This window comes from Panthera pardus, unplaced genomic scaffold, assembly GCF_024362965.1.
Source record: "Panthera pardus isolate Hobbes unplaced genomic scaffold, ASM2436296v1 HiC_scaffold_10, whole genome shotgun sequence".
Lineage (NCBI taxonomy): Eukaryota > Metazoa > Chordata > Mammalia > Carnivora > Felidae > Panthera > Panthera pardus.
The window spans coordinates 33,807,055-33,823,613 of NW_026526655.1; the positions used below are offsets into that span (position 1 = coordinate 33,807,055).

General features: G+C 39.1%; 1 protein-coding gene across 4 annotated transcripts in view; it reads right to left on the minus strand.

Moving 5' to 3' along the window:
- CDK15 (cyclin dependent kinase 15) overlaps positions 1–16,559 on the minus strand; it is an 82,518-nt gene that overhangs the window by 31,557 nt on the left and 34,402 nt on the right. For all 4 annotated transcript variants that reach the window (XM_019436633.2, XM_019436635.2, XM_019436632.2 and 1 more), the window contains exons 9-10: positions 9,426–9,519; positions 4,624–4,687 (exon numbers count right to left, since the gene is read on the minus strand). In XM_019436633.2, the coding sequence (XP_019292178.1) occupies positions 4,624–4,687; positions 9,426–9,519 (158 nt within the window). The remainder of the gene's footprint in view (positions 1–4,623; positions 4,688–9,425; positions 9,520–16,559) is intronic.

A 16,559-nucleotide genomic window follows, 5' to 3' on the forward strand; every position in this document is an offset into this window, starting at 1 on the left:
ATCTTTGCATCTAATGAGATGGTGACTGGACAACCTCCAGAGGAGTAAGGCCTCCGTTTACTTTCACTGAGAAACGTCTAAATATTTAGTTGGTTCTCCTAAAAGCCTTACATGATTCTGTAGCAAACTGGTCTCTAAGGTATGATCTTATTAGCTCTATATTGCCATTGGAAAATCTATTTAAAGGGAATTCGGAAAAGAAAAGAAGGAAGATATTACCATTCAAAGTATAAATGTTATTTTTTTTTCTCTTTCAAAATTAACTATTTTTATGTCCTCCAAATACTTAGTTTAGGAACAACACCCTGCCAGCCTTAATTGATCCTAAATGGTTCTCTATTTCTTATATACGCTTTATTCCTATTGGGTTAGTTGGATTCAAAGTGCTTTAGGCTCAAAAGGGGAGGGACTCCTGAGTACATTTGGGGGGGGGGGGGTTGGAGGTGATGCTAAGAGCACCAGGGAACTTTGTAAAATTGTCTATAGGGGTCTACCTTTAAAATTTACACTACTGTCTTATATGAGCAGATTTTAGCCAAGACCAATATCCAGTTTGCTCTAAGCTTCTGAGATTCTCTCTGCCATAAACCCAGTACATCCCAGATGGGGCATCAACTGGAGCTTTAACCTTTTCAGACTTTCTGATAGTAGAATCCCCTCCAGCATGTCGTTCTTTATTATTGCTTCCTATGGACTCTTACTAAGGGATCACCAAAACTTCTCCCCTCCCCCGCGCTGGAGGCCAGCACAGCCCCAGTTCACCGCCAGTTTGATTAATGTGTCTTGGCTAATTGTGTGAAAGATGGCAGGGCTTTAGCAAGTGTGACCAGTTTATTGTTCAGCCAATCACAGGCGCCTCAGTTAGCATGTGAAAAGGGGGTGTTTTGTGGGGGGGGAGGGTGAGTGTTCTGGCGGCTGAGTCAAAGGCAGAGCATTTTGGGGGGTCACAGAGCAACACCCACTTCTTTGAGGGGATGTTACTATGCTCTACTAAACCTGTAAACCTCTTACTCAAAGCACTTTTTTCTCCTCCCTCTTTTTTCAAGATCTTTTTTTTCCCATGGTGCAAGCAGGCAAGCCACTGGCTACTCTGCAGATGGAGTTCACGTTCCAGGGTTTTTAATATTTCACTTTTATATTTCTGTTAGAGAATGATCCTGCTGAGAGTCTGGGAATCTGTGCTCGTCAGAACCCCCTTACTGACACTTGGATATATTGCTCTGAAAGCTATCCCAGGAGAAAAGATTAAACAAAAAAAAGCCTACTTTTCAAAGCCTACTTCTCAATCTGCCCACATCAAAATAAGACAACTGGCCCTTTGAAGTAGAGGACACAGAGTTCTCAGCCAGCTTGCTTAAAATGGGGGGTAGGAGGGAAGGAAGGAAGGAAGGAAGGAAGGAAGGAAGGAAAGAAGAAAGAAAGAAAGAAAGAAAGAAAGAAAGAAAGAAAGAAAGAGGAAGCCTAGTGTCTAAAATTATATACCTCTCTTCCCTTGCCCAGATTTAATCAGGCACACGAGTCCGAATTGATGATGGCTAAAAACCTACAGTCGTGCTCATTAGTGTCCCAAGAAAACAAGTGGCCAGAGAAACTTGTCCAGGTGGATCAGCACCAGATGTTTTTTTAAACCTATGCAAACAGAAACTGTGTTGTCCTCCTAGACCTAGTCCGGACAAGGTCTGGGCAAGGGTAGAGTAGGCATAGATGGACACTGGATGGTCCTCCCAAGTTCTGAGCTCTTGGTTCCGGCTGCATTCCAAGTTTGGGGGCTCTCACTACTACTTAGAATGAAAAGGAAAGGAATGGAAATCTCATCCAGAATATTATTACTGTTCTCTCTGTGATATTTTTCTGGCTCCCATACCCTGTTCTGTTCTCTTAATCACTGGAGTTCAAATGTGTGGAAGCAGCATTGGCAGTTCAGTGATGGGGGTGGGTGCGGGATGGTTCAAAGGGTCTTCTCAATCGATATAAGGGAATACTCCTGGAAAAAAAATGATGACCCTTTTAAAACACAGTCTTTATGATTATCAATAGTCCTGACCCCATGTTCAAGATATGCTGGACTTTTAAGATTCCCAAATACAGAGTTAGACATCCTCATTGTAGCTAAGTTTACAACTCTCTTCCTTTCATAAGCTCGGCCTGGCGCAAAGCTACACATTGCCCAAACCCATGGAAGCCGGGCTCACAAGTGATCACCCTTTTAATAAGGAGAGCTTGTGAGAGAGTGTAGATGAATGAATACAAACCCAAGTTCTCAGAGATCCAAGAAGGTACCATATCTGTCTGTGTGGACCCAACACATAATATAGAACCTGGAAGATAGTGGGTGTTCAAAATTTTTTGGCTTATTTGAATTAAATTGAATCCCTAGTAGAAAAACAATGCAACGTATGAACACTATTGATGTTGGGCCTGGAGAATTCTCTTCATAAATAAAAAATTGCACATTACTTTGAAATGACAGCAAAATGAAAAATGCAACATATTTCTTGCTGTTTTATTGGGACCCAGTTATCTTATTTAGTACAGAATCTGGCAGGGAAGCATTTTGAACAAGTTTCTATCATTATTGTTCTCACCAAGGCATTCTGTGTTAAGGATCACTGCTTATTTGCCTGAACCAACCTGAAACCCAAACGTTTGAAGTTTGGAGGAATAGCATATGCTCACCATGGCAGCTTAGTACTGACATCATCTAAATGGTTTTCTATAACCCATTTGTGACCCTAAACTTCTTATTGCATTCATGGTAGGAAGCTGAGGGTTTCCATTTTTACCTGCAGAGGAGAGTGGGTAGGGAGAGGTATAGGCAGGGTGGGAAAATAGAACCAGGTTCTCCTAGAAACCATGGCAACTGGAGATAGAACCATTGCAGACTGGACCATGGTCTCTACAAGAAGCCTGTTCTTTTTTCTATTTCAGACCAAAAGGACCAGGCATTATTCTAAACCTTATGGCCAGAGTGGCATTTTTCTCAGGTGCTAAACTCAAGCAAAATAGTTAGAAATGGTAAACTATTTGTAAATGACCCTAAGGCCATTTAGCAATGCATATGATCATTCATAAGGCAGCTGAAATGACTTTACAGTTAGTCTTTCACTTGCTGTAGGGTTTTTATAACCCTGGTCAGTTCAAGATGCCTGGTTCCCTAGGAATAGTTTGAGTGTAAGTATTATATGATGGAGAAAAGAAGAAAAAAAATCCCCTGCCTCTTATGTCTTTTGTTAGCGTCCATTTTTTTTTACAAAAATTTTTAAACGTTTATTTTTATTTTTGAAGGGGGAGGGGCAGAGAGCGAGGGAGACACTGAAGCAGGCTCCAGGCTCTGAGTTGTCAGCACAGAGCCCAACATGGGCCTTGAACCCACAAGTGGTGAGATCATGACCTGAGCTGAAGTCGGACTCTTAACCAACTGAGCTACCCAGGTGCCCCTGTTATGCTCCTTAATTGCTTTTTAATTTTTTTTCTTTTTACTTCTTCTTTTTTTTTTTAAATTATAATTTATTATCAAATTGGCTAACATACAGTGTGTAAAGTGTGCTCTTGGTTTTTGGGGTAGATTCCCGTGGCTCATCGCTTACATACAACACCCAGTGCTCATCCCAGTCCCCTCTTCAAGTGTCCTCTTCAATGCCCTTCACCCATTTTCCCCTTTCTCCCACCCTTAATTGCTTTTTTAAACTTTCTACAATTTATTGATTTCATGAGACCCTTTTAGGATAATCCCATACCAAAGTTAGTAATGACAACAATTTGGAGAAAGTCCATATTTAGTGATGGGTCACTATAAGAACATAAAGACTAGAGAATCTGACTTGAGCCATAATCATGCCAATCTTGTCTTTATCTGTACATATCTACCTCCCCTTTAATCCTGCCAGCAAGAGTTCAACTTTGTTGTAGCCATTACTTGCTTCCCCAGCCTCTGATATAATCCTTTATCCTATAGCTCATTGCTTGTCTCCTTCCTTCAGTGTCAACATCCTTGAATGACTACTGGGTAATCTGATCTCTCTGGCATGGCCTTCGGACCATTTCTCAAAGACTTCCCCCAAAGGCAACACTTCCAACACTTCCAAATCCATTCCCAGGAGCCAGTCTTGGAGGACCAAATGAATGATGAGAATGACTGTTAGGCCCAGAGACAATGGAGGAACTCTTGTGTAAACTAGAAACATCTTACCTGGCCAGTCCTTGGCCTAATGAGACTCTACCTCCCCTCTGTTATATTAGCTTTCTTTTAATACTTTATGAGGTACAAGAACCTAACAAATAAAGTCAATAATAGTCATGGGGCTCAAAAATGAGACCATATTTTGAGTTCTTTTGAGTCATTGGATATTTGGAAATGGATGTGTAATCCACAGCAACAGTCATTCCAAATTCTTATGCAGCTTGCTACTTGTGTTGTATAGAGTTGGAGAACTGATCTAACCTCAACTACTATTTCAGTGTCCTTCTCATAAAAGGATTAGTGGGGAATATAGGAATCTAAAAATTCATCTAGACCCATCTTTACTGTTGAGTTAACAATAAAAGAAGGCTACTCTATCTGTGTGGCAAATGTTTTCACATTGCTAATTCTCAGAGCATTCGAGAAACTCAAATCAATATTACCTGGATTGTAGTTAGGTAGCTTGGAAACTCCAGGCCAGGTATCCTCTGTAGGGACTCCTAACACCTATATAAAGCCAAAGAAAGACAAAGAAAGGTGGGGCAGGAGATGTGAAAGATCAAGGGGGAATAGGGAAGAATTTGTTACATATGTCACATTATGCCAGCTGATGTACAGGAAAGAAACTTGAGTGCCCACCATTTGCAGCTTTGTGGGCAAAACTGTAGTGTATTCCTAAGGTCTTGTGATGGTCAATTTTATGTGCCAACTTGGCTGGGCAAAGGGAGGCCCAGTAGCTAGTAAAATATTATTTTGGGGTGTGTCTAAGAAGGTGTTTGTGGAAGAAATTAGTATTTGTTTTTTTTTTAATGTTTATTTATTTTTGAAAGAGAGAGAGAGAGCAGGGGAGGGGCAGAGAGAGAGGGAGACACAGAATATGAAGCAGGCTCTAGCTGTCAGCACAGAGCCCAATGCAGGGCTTGAACTCACGAACTGTGAGATCATGACCTGAGCCAAAGTCAGATGCTTAAACGACTGAGCCACCCCGGTGCTCCAAGAAATTAATATTTGAATCAGCAGAGTAAAGAAATATGCCCTCTCCAATGTGAGCAGACATCACCCAATTGGTTGAGGGCCCATATAAAATGGCAGAGGAAGGGCAAATTCTCTCTCTTTTCTTGAGCCGGGGCATCCATCTTCTCCTGCCCTCAGACATCTGAGCTACTGGTTCTCTGACCTTCAGACTCTGGAACTTACACCAGCATCCCCTCAGTTCTCAGTCCTTTGGCGTCAGACTGAATTATACTGCCAGCTTTCCTGGTTCTCCAACTTGCAGATGGCATATCTCAGCCATAATCATATGAGCTGATTCCCATAATAAAGGATTCTTATGTATCTCTGTACATCCCATTGGTTCTGTTTCTTGGGAGAACATGAATACAGGTCCTGAGCCTGTGTCCTCACTAACTCACTTGTTCTTATTCTGAGGCAGATCATACAGCCTTGCTTAAAGTCATATTCTCATCACTATCTATTGCATGGTCACTATGTAGCAGGATGCTATTTTGGGAGTTGGGAATATAAAGAGGCAGGAATGACTGTCCTTTTGCCTTCCATTAGATGAAAAAAATACACCCCCCACAACAAAAGACATTTAGCCTGAATTATGCCTCAGCATGAGCATCCAGCTGTTTCCCATGTGCTCAAATTAAAAAGGATTCGTATTACTGACCTTTAGGCAGTGGAATGTTGGCTAAAAATGATCCTAAACCTAACTCTAGTCCTTTCTACCAAATTCATCTCACCTTGTTTTCTTGGTGGCCTGGCACCTTGGAATGTGGTATTTGACTTTTAACCAGTGGGTTGTAAAAGTAACAACATCACTTGAAAAAGAGCTCACTTATGCCTTGGATTACCAAATTGAAGCTCCAGTTTTACTTAATATGAAAATAAAAGTGTTTTGGCATACAAAGTCAAACACTTCAGATTTTGGGTAGTGCTTTTACTGTGAGTTGTTTTGTGGGCATCATTTTACCATTCTTTTACCTTCACCTTAAAAGCCCTATGTCAGTTATATCTGGGAGCTAAAATAACATTGTTCTGCAAAATATTAGTGAAGTATCAGTAGCTTTCACTACACCACTACCCAATATAACTCTTCTTAGAAGCATATCTCAGCATAACTCTTTTTAGAAGCATCTCTCATAGAAAGAATCTAATAAATCCATTTGCAAAATGCTAGATATAGATACCAGCCCAATTGATGGCAGGAAGTCAACTGCCCAACAGTGACTAATAATGATCAATGAAGAATCCAGAATCTTAATGTCTACCAGCTTGCTGACTAGGACTCTGGCTGAGAGGTACATTTTGTGGTGCTGGCTAAGACTGTCCTCAAACAAAAGACACTGAAGTGCTATTTTCCCTCATACAATAAAAAAATCATGCCACCCAGGAAAATCTTTCTTTGATCCATTCCCTAAACAAACTGAAAAGCTACTGAGAGGATTATAGGCTTTTCCTATCAACCACTCTGAGCCTGAGGGAACACTAAGAATCCTGGAATCCATTTTGAAAAATCAACTGGACTAATTCTTCTTTTGTGGGAGATGGCCAGAGGATGGGAAGCTGATTCTTCTTTTTTAACCTACCATCTTATATATTTGCACAGATGTGCATGTAAACAAGTGATTTGCAGGCACCCATACTGGTGGCTGGCAAAGCACAATGAAAAGAACGCAAAGACAATGAAGAAAAAGCGACAAAGGCAATCAATAGTGACCACATCCATATTTTCTCTAAGGTGACAGTTACTAGAATTATTGGTTACTTTGTATTATGTTTAATTAAAGCCAACAAAGTGGATACCAAACAATTTTTAATATTATACTAAAAACTTTAAGCTTGAGATTTTTGAAGTTTAAAAATTCAATCTCCTTCATTCAGAAATTTGATGCTCGGGTTCTATTTGAAAGTTATTGAATTCGTTTTCACTTGAGAAAATTTCACTTGAGAAATCTCTGCTTCACTGTCTGGGAAACTGAAACCCAAAAATTGTTGATTTATTCCCTCCCTGAAGGCTCTTAAAAGGCAGCCAGTGAGTGCTATGTTTGAAGTCATAGTGGGCTGCACAGGGCGGTTTTCTGCCTTTGTTGGAATGGAAACTGAAGACATTTTGATTAGTGGACTTAAAGCCTGCATAGTTTATTTTATTCTGATTTTAGAACTGTATCTGGGATCATTTGCTAAAAACACTTATTACAAGAATTAGATTTCTAAAAAGTTGATCAGAAAGAGGTGACAGCTATTCAGATGAACACACACACACACACACACACACACACAGGCATTTTAGAAAGACGGCAAAGTAAAGATTCAGAATTTCTCATTTTGTTTTCATTCCTAAGAATGAGAGTGAGATCTCAGGGAAATGTAAGAGATATTGTGGTTAAAGATTAGGAGAGTAGAATGGACCCATTGCTTTCATTTTTTATTTGTTTGTTTATTTTATTTTGGAGAAAGCATGAACAGGGGAGAGGAGCAGAGAGAGAGAGAGAGAGAGAGAGTGAGAGACAACTTAATCAGGCTCCACACTCAGTACAGAGCCCAGTGCAGGGCTCAATCCCGTGACCTTGAAATCATAACCTAAGCCAAAATCAAGAGTCAGATGCTCAAATGACTGAGCCACCCAGGCACCCCAGACCTATTACTTTCAAAGAGCCAACTCTTACATCCAATATCACGGAACCTGAAAGAGCTTTCCTATTTTCATCCATGTAGACCACGTTTAGTGAAACACTAATTCAGGGGCTGTTTGTAATGTTTAAGTTTCTAACCTGCTTGAACTGTAGTAGTATATAAGACAGCATACTGCTGAATGTGGGGACTTGTTCTCATTTTGTCCTCAGAGTGTGGAACGGTGACTGTGATAACAAAACTGTGTCTCTACCTCAAAATTTTAAAGCAGTTCAAGAGGAGACAAATTTCCTCACTTACACACAAAAACCCCACTCTGGCAATATCTCTCAAGAAACTCATTATCAGAGGCCGTTAGCAAGAATGCTCCAGATGCCTGCTTGAAGCAAGCAAACTTGAAAGGGAACAGGATCCGGGATAACAACAGTGTAGTTTAAAGCACTTTGACACACACTACAACATGGATGAACCTTTAGAATATAAGTGAAATATGGGGCACCTGGGTGGCTCAGTTGGCTAGGTGTCCAACTTTATCTCAGGTCATGATCTCATGAGCTTGTGAGTTCGAGCCCTGCATTGGGCTCTCTGCTATCACTATAGAACCTGTCTACTGCTTCGGGTCCTGTCTCCCTCTCTGTCTGCCCCTCCCCAGCTCGTGCTTTCTCTTTGTCTCAAAAACAAATTTAAAATAAGTAAACAAATAAATAAATAAATAAATAAAAGTGGAATAAGCCAGACAAATACTGTATGATTCCACTAATAGGAGATACCCAGGATAGGCAAATTCCTAAAGACAGCAAGTTGAAGAGAGCTTACCAGGGGCCAGAAGGCAGGAAGATGGGGAATTAATGTTTAATGGGTACAGAACTTCTATTTTAGGTGATGAAAAACTTTTGGAACTGGATGGTGGTGGTGGATGCACAGCATGAATGTACTTAATGAATCATATACCTAAAAATGGTTAGATGGTAAATGGTATGTATATTTTACCACAATGAAAAAAAATCACCAAAAAAAGAGAGAAAAATATATGGATGACTATACTATGTGGCATACAAACTACAAGAGACAAAAGAGTGAAGTGCATTGTGGTGCAAATGAAGTTGGATAAATAATAAGGAAAGAAATGGAACCACACACAGCCAAGCACTTCACACCTTAGGAATTAGGTTTTGGAAGAGCACAATAAATAGTATACTTCTCTCACCCTAACACGGTAAGTCTTTGTTTTATCAGGGTTCTGTGGATATTTAGTGTCTCATCTTCTGTTGACAAGGACGCAGGGCCAAATATATGGTAGAATTAGAGCTGACGGTGGCAAGGCAGGGATGTGCCTAAATAGCCACAGCAGCAATTGTCCCGGGAAGTTGAGAAAATAATGAGAACGAGCAGGTGGATTCAGGGGCTGCTACAAGACAACAGGGAGTTTCCTGACCATGTCTTCGTTCCCCAGGTACTTACACCTGTGGCAAATTCTACAGTTTCCACAGCCTTAATATGCGGCATAATATCTCAAAGCAGATGGACTACTTCACTGTCTCTAAAACAAATTTGGTTCAAAGTTTGAATTGCAGATATTTCTTCTTCCTAAGAGGAATTCTTCTCTTACCTCCCAGATCTTCTCCAGTTGTTCAAGGATGTTGGAAACCCCAGGAAACAAAGGTTGGCCCTGGAACATTTCAATAAAGATGCAGCCTGCACCCCTAGCAAAGGAAACAAGAGTCAGTCTGACACTTTTAAGGAAACCATACATGTGAAACTGAACTACTAGTATTTCTCCACCCAGTAAATATTTTGGAGAGTTAAACAGGGGACATATGCTATTAAAAGTCTTGGTAAAGAGAAAAGAAAAAGAAAAAGAACAGCCTGCAGCTTTTCATTAAAATGGTATGCAACCAGCATTTAGGAACACAGTATGGATAACAAACATTTCAACTCATTCAAGTTCATTATCCATCTTATGAGATGAGGGGAAAGTACAGAATCTCCAAATTGACTGCTTTTTTTCACAGAATCTAAAATGCTATCTTTCTAAGAGGCACCATTAATATAGGTAATGATTAAGAAAAAAAGAACAAAAACAAAAAACGCTGCAAGTTGAACCACGACACAATCAGAACGTTTCTTTCATAGCTATTGCAAGGGCTATTATAAACTTAATTAGAGAGATTATTTTACCATGTATTATATTCGTACATGCAAAAAATGGAACAGTAAGAAAAATAAATTGGTTTGGGTACTCCTAAAACTTTGTTACATTCAGCATTTGACTCAGACTCTTTGATGTCTGTTTTTATCCATGGGATCATCCTCTATATCAGGAGTTTGATGATGCAGCATTTCTTAAAATAATCCATAAGAAAACTAAGAGTCATTGGTGCTGGGCTCCTAAGCTGACCTTGCGATTACGTAGAGTTAAACTACTTTTGGCTCCTTCTGAAAAAATGTTGCTAAACATGTCTGATTCACTCCCTTTCCACCACCATTTGGTTCCTAGTTAAAAATAAGGGGGGAAAAAAAAGCTCTCCTGTCTGCAAGACTTTCTTCCAAGTCACTGACACTCATTCTGCAACTTTTGATGCTGACATTTGATGTTCACACATGTGCAACGGTAGCTGTGGTCATAACTGCAGCCTGGCTGGCGGCTTTGGTAAGACGCTACTGATTATAAGGTACATCTTGATTTAGCAGAAATTGTGCATCTCAAAATAGATGAAATAGGGTGAAATATAAAATTTATTTCCTATGTAGTCAAATTGGAGGGTAATTGCTGAGGGACAGTAAGGGGTAAGATTTATTTTGCTAATAATACACATTTTTATTCATATAAGTCTTTTGAGAGATAAAATTGGTTCAGGTGACTGATTATAGTGATTATCCTCATGGTCCTAGCCTTCGACTCCAAATTTCCTTTCACTGTAACACATAATCTTGCACACTCCCTTAATCACCTTGACATTTTCTTATGTGGCATGATAAAGAAGGACAGTTAAGTAAAACATTTTATTATAGATCATCATATTATTAAAAATTTATTATCAAGTTCATTTTAAATATGGTCTTTAATATTATTCATATGTATTTATTACATATGATAAATTTTTATTTTTTCCATCTGACTGCAGACACATGCAATTTATTCAGTTTAAATTGATTGTGTTGGAGAAAGCAGATTTCTTGGTAAACAAGTTTAAGAATAATTTTTATCTTGTGTCTGGTTTGAGGACAGAATTTATATTAAAAAGAAAATTGAAATGTTATTGTATTTTATCATGTCAAAAAAGACAAAAACAGTTTCCATGACCTAATATTTGGTTTGCATTTAAAATAATCAACTGGGTAAATTTTAGAATTTTGTACATATATACATAAAAGATATCACTTTATTGGCAATTTTAAAAAGCCAATTGGGTATACCAACTACTATATTTACTTTTTAATGATTTTTCATGTGCAAGAGACATCTTGATATGTGATACAAGAATTTTGATCAGACAAATGTAATTTAAGAATTTGGTGAATACAGTTCATGAGTTTGAGCCCCACATGGGGCTCCATGTTGACAGGATAGAGCCTGCTTGGGATTCTCTCTCCCCCTCTCTCTCTGCTCCTCCCCCCATGTGTGCATGCTCCCTCTCTCTCTCTGAAAATAAATAAATAAAATAAACTTAGAAAAAAAGAATCTAGGAATAGTATGTTGAGGTGAATTTTTAGAATTATTGCCATTTTAAAGCTCCTCGTCAGGTTGCATTTTAGAATCTATGGGTGTTTTTGTTTTTGTTCTTGTTTTTTTTTTTTTGCTTTTAGGAAAGGTGGAGGAAAATAAAAGTAGTAGAAAACTATCAAATGGTCAAAAACCATCCTGATTGCTAGCAATCGTCAATTATAAGATAAGCCAACTAGGAAACTGAGTTGGTGAATGCCATCAAATGGTCTCCAGCCACCACGCATGACGTTTCTCTACATGTGCTTGAAAGGTCTCAAACCATTTCATTTTGAAATGAAAAAATGTGTGTGTGTGTGTGTGTGTGTGTGTGTGTGTGTGCGTGTGTGTGTGTGTGTGTGTGTAAAACATATGTAATTGTATATTAATTGATATAAAATAGAAATGGAAATACACTGGTTTTTGAAGACTTGTGCTAACTGTCCATCCAGTACCCTAATACCTTCTACAAAATTTTTTTTTAATATTTATTTAGTTTTGTTTTTTTTTTTAACATTTATTTATTTTTGAGAGATAGAACACAAGCAGGGGAGGGGCAGAGAAAGAGGGAGACATAGAATCCAAAGCAGGCTCCAGGCTCTGAGCTGTCAGAACAGAACCTGACACGGGACTCAAACCCACAAACCCACAAACCCACAACCCGTGAGATCATGACCTAAGCCAAAGTTGGACGCTCAACCAACTGAGCTACCCAGGCGCCCTTATTTAGTTTTGAGAGAGAGACAGACAGTCAGAGAGACAGAGTGTGAGCCGGGGAGGAGCAGAGACGGAGGGAGACACAGAAACACAGAATCCAAAGCAGACTCCAGGCTCCGAGCTGTCAGCACAGGGTCCAATGTGGGGTTCGAACTCCGGAATGGTGAGATCATGACCTGAGCTGAATTCGGATGCTTAACCTGAGCCACCCAGGTGCCCCTTCTAATAACTTCTAGAAACACCAGGGGCTCACAAGCCACTAGAAGACCTGATGGCATTTTAAACAAGGTTCAAAACCATAGTCATTACCAGGTTTAAACCTGTAGTCCACTTTTTCCCTCCTTTCCAAAGGTTTTCATTGCTTGGAAAAAAACTTGTTTTTTCATACTGGTGGCTGTAGGGAACCAAGAAGGAAGTTCTTTTGTTACTTCTGTCCTTTGTGTCCTTTGTCTTTAGTGTCCTCTGTCTTCTACTCCACTAGGGCAGTGTACAAAATTGTGTAAAATATTGGACAAAGCTGGACATTAAGGCCATTATGCAAGTAGTACAAAGTAACACAAGGTGTTTGTGTTATAGAATAATATGCTAATATTTGGTTGAAATTCTCCATTTGCATTTGTATGGTTGGTGCCTTACTGGCATTTTCTTGAGTCCTTCTTTTTAAGCTTCACCTAGCAGTAGATTAAAACCTTTCTAACCTAAAGCGTCCGACTTCAGCCAGGTCACGATCTCGCGGTCCGTGAGTTCGAGCCCCGCGTCAGGCTCTGGGCTGATGGCTCATAGCCTGGAGCCTGCTTCCGATTCTGTGTCTCCCTCTCTCTCTGCCCCTCCCCCGTTCATGCTCTGTCTCTCTCTGTCCCAAAAATAAATAAAAAACGTTGAAAAAAAAAAAACACCTTTCTAACCTAACAAATATATACAGTCTAAGGCTACTTATTCATATTTTTAATATTTATACATATATATAGAGACAGTGCTCACGTGCAGGTGCCCATGTGCCTACTTAGGACACTTGTAAGACAAACAAAATTCCTAAATCAATTATATTTCAGTACCTGGAATATCCACAAGTACCATAAATATCAATGCATTGGTAAGAAAATGAATCTATGCACCTTAAGTTTGAAAAACGGAAGATGCTTTCTAGGTGTAAGCATTGTTCTTTAAAAACTATACAATTAATCATCCTATTTATTTTCAGTTGTTTTTCAGAGCTATTGTATTTTTTAATTTGCTTTGTAAACAAGTTGTATGACTATCATCTATTTTGTCCACCCCTAGTCTAGCCTTAGGCAAACATTTAAAATATTCTGAACATTTAGGTCCAGATAAGAAACCAGCTCCTATTTTCTTTTTCTCCTCTGTTTTGTTCTTAAATCTTCATTCCTGTGCCTCTTCTTACCTCTTCTTCTTACCCTTCCTATCTTCAGGCTTCTCAGAGGATTTCTGCTCTGTGGAGATACACTCGGGGCAGCCCATGTAGATGAAGGGGAACTTCCTATGCTTGGAAAAACCTGATGACATCAACCAGTGAATCCTTCCAGAAAGGAGAGATGCACTGAGTCATTTTATTGCTCCAACTGTGGTTCTTCAGTCAAATTAGAGGAAACAGCTTCCAGGTTTTCTGCTTTTTCTGGCTGTCTTCCTAACTTTTTCTCTATTCTGAGCATGAACAAATTCTTCCATAAGAGAGGAAAAGATTCTTCAAATTCCTTAGGCAATCTCTGGGGAAATCAACCATCTCAGGAGTTTTAGGTTTTTCAGAGGTGTAAGGAGCATACAAAAATGTTGTTGGGAGAAATGAATCAGTATTTCATTTTTCGCTGTTGAAATTAGTTCAGAATAACAGAATGTATGACAGTGACATGACATTTCCATTTGCTTTTCCCTGGGCCACTCTTTATATTTGGAAGTTTGCAGCAGGAAATCTGCAATCCCTCAGACAGGAACAACTTTTCATAGTCCTAAAACCAGCAGCTGCCTGAAGTCAGTTTTGAATAGAACACTTTGTGTGCCAAAATCAATCTTTCTTTAAAATCAGTTTACCATAACATGGATGAACCTTGAAAAATTATGCTAAGTGAAATAAACCAGACCCAGAAGGAAAATATTGTATGATTGCACTTATATGAGGTACCTAGAAGAGTCAGATTCATGGAGACAGAAAGTAGAATAGTGGTTCCCAGGGGCTGGGGGAAGGGAGTAATAGGTAGTCTTTGTTTAATGGGCACAGAGTTTTAGTTTGGGATGATGAAAAAAATTTTCACGGTGGATAATGGTGATGGTTACACAGCAATGTGAGTGTACTCAATGCAAATGAATTGCACATTTTAAAATGGTTAAAGTGGTAAATTTTACGTTGTATGTATTTTAACATAAGACAAAAAAGTAAACAAATACAAAATAGTGTAATTATCCTAAAACATTAAGTTTTCTCATCAAAGTTGCTAATAGAATCTTTTAAGGTCTGAAAAAGTGGCAGAAAGAAAAAAGAGACAATGTTGGGAGACTGGAGAGCATTGGTTCTAAGGGTTGAGAATAACCAATATGTCCTATTTTCCATAATCTAACTTTTTCCCTGGGCCCCCCCTGCTGACTCTGCTGCCACCAGCGCTCACTGTGAATGAGGCTCTGGCACTCTGTGTTATAATTAGTTTCTTTAAGACAAAGGCTCTAATACTTGCCCACTGCCTCCAAAAATGCACTCAGTTTGTACCCTATGGGGTTTCATGACCTAGCACAATAGGATTTTTCCTCCTTTTCTTCCTTTGTCAATTGGAAATCTCCTCCCTACTAACTTCCCCTTTTACCACTCTGAAAAGAACCAAAAAATGGGTGAAAAGGAATCTCAGTGTAAACACTCAATATCTAACAATTATGCAGAGAGTGAACAAATAATAGTAAACTCAATGGAAGATGTCTGTTGTTCTATTTTTTTTTTAATTTTTTTTTTAACGTTTATTTATTTTTGAGACAGAGAGAGACAGAGCATGAACGGGGGAGGGTCAGAGAGAGGGAGACACAGAATCTGAAACAGGCTCCAGGCTCTGAGCTGTCAGCACAGAGCCCGACGCGGGGCTCGAACTCACGGACCGCGAAATCATGACCTGAGCCGAAGTCGGCCGCTCAACCGACTGAGCCACCCAGGCACCCCTGTTGTTCTATTTTTATATTACTTTTTGAGTTTTACTGGGCAAACAATAATAATAATGTAATGAATAAGAGTAATGACAATAATTTTAACTATAATTGAATTTCAACTTTGTGTTATTATTATTCGTGGTTAAATTCATGAAACATTTATCAATGAAATGTTAAAAACATGTATTTTTGTATATGCAGTAAAAAGGTAAGGGATATGTAGCTGAAGACAGACTTAGGGGCACCTGGGTGGCTCAGTCAGTTAAGTGTCTGACTCTTAATTTCAGCTCAGGTCATGATCTTCAGGTTTGTGAGTTTGAGGCCTGTGTCAGGCTCTGCGCTGATGATACAGAGCCTGCTTGGGATTCTCTCTCTACCTCTCTCTCTCTTCCACTCCCCTGCTTTCTCTGTCTCTTTCAAAATAAATAAATAAACGTTTAAAAAAAAAGACAGACTTAAAGAACCGGTAGGTGAGCTGAGGCAACTATCCAGGATGCAGCACAGAAATTTACAGAGACAGGAAATATGAAAGAGAGGATAAGAGCTATGGATAATAGAAAGACATGTTCTGGTAATCTTTCATTGGAGTTCTAGAAAGAGAGAAGGGAATAGAGGGAACATTCAAAGAGGAAATGACCAACTAAAGACACGATTCATAACCAGAGGAAGCACAATATATACCAAACAGTGTAAGTAAAAAGAAACCCACACCACACACCTTAAAGTGAAAACTCTATAATAATAAAGGCAAAAAAATATATATTTAAAATGTCTAGATAAAATGAGAGATCACTTACAAAAGAATGACAAGAGGTCTGAAAGCAAACTTCACAATTAGGCTAAAAGCAAACTTCACAACAGCAACAATGGAAGACAAAGCAGGGGGATGATATCCTCAAAGTTCTGAGAAAAAATAAGCATCAGTCTAGAATTACATCCCTAGCAAGTCTACTTTTCAACAATCAGAGTTTATCTTAAGACACAGAAACAGATTTGCCACTGATTAGCCTATGCTAAAGAAAATTCTAGAATATTTACTTTAAAAGAAAGGAAAATAATGGGAATGCAAACTGCTACAGCCACTCTGGAAAACTGCATGGGGGTTCCTCAAAAAATTAAAAATAGAACTACCCTGGGGCGCTTGGGTGGCTCAGTTGGTTAGGTGGTCAACTTCAGCTCAGG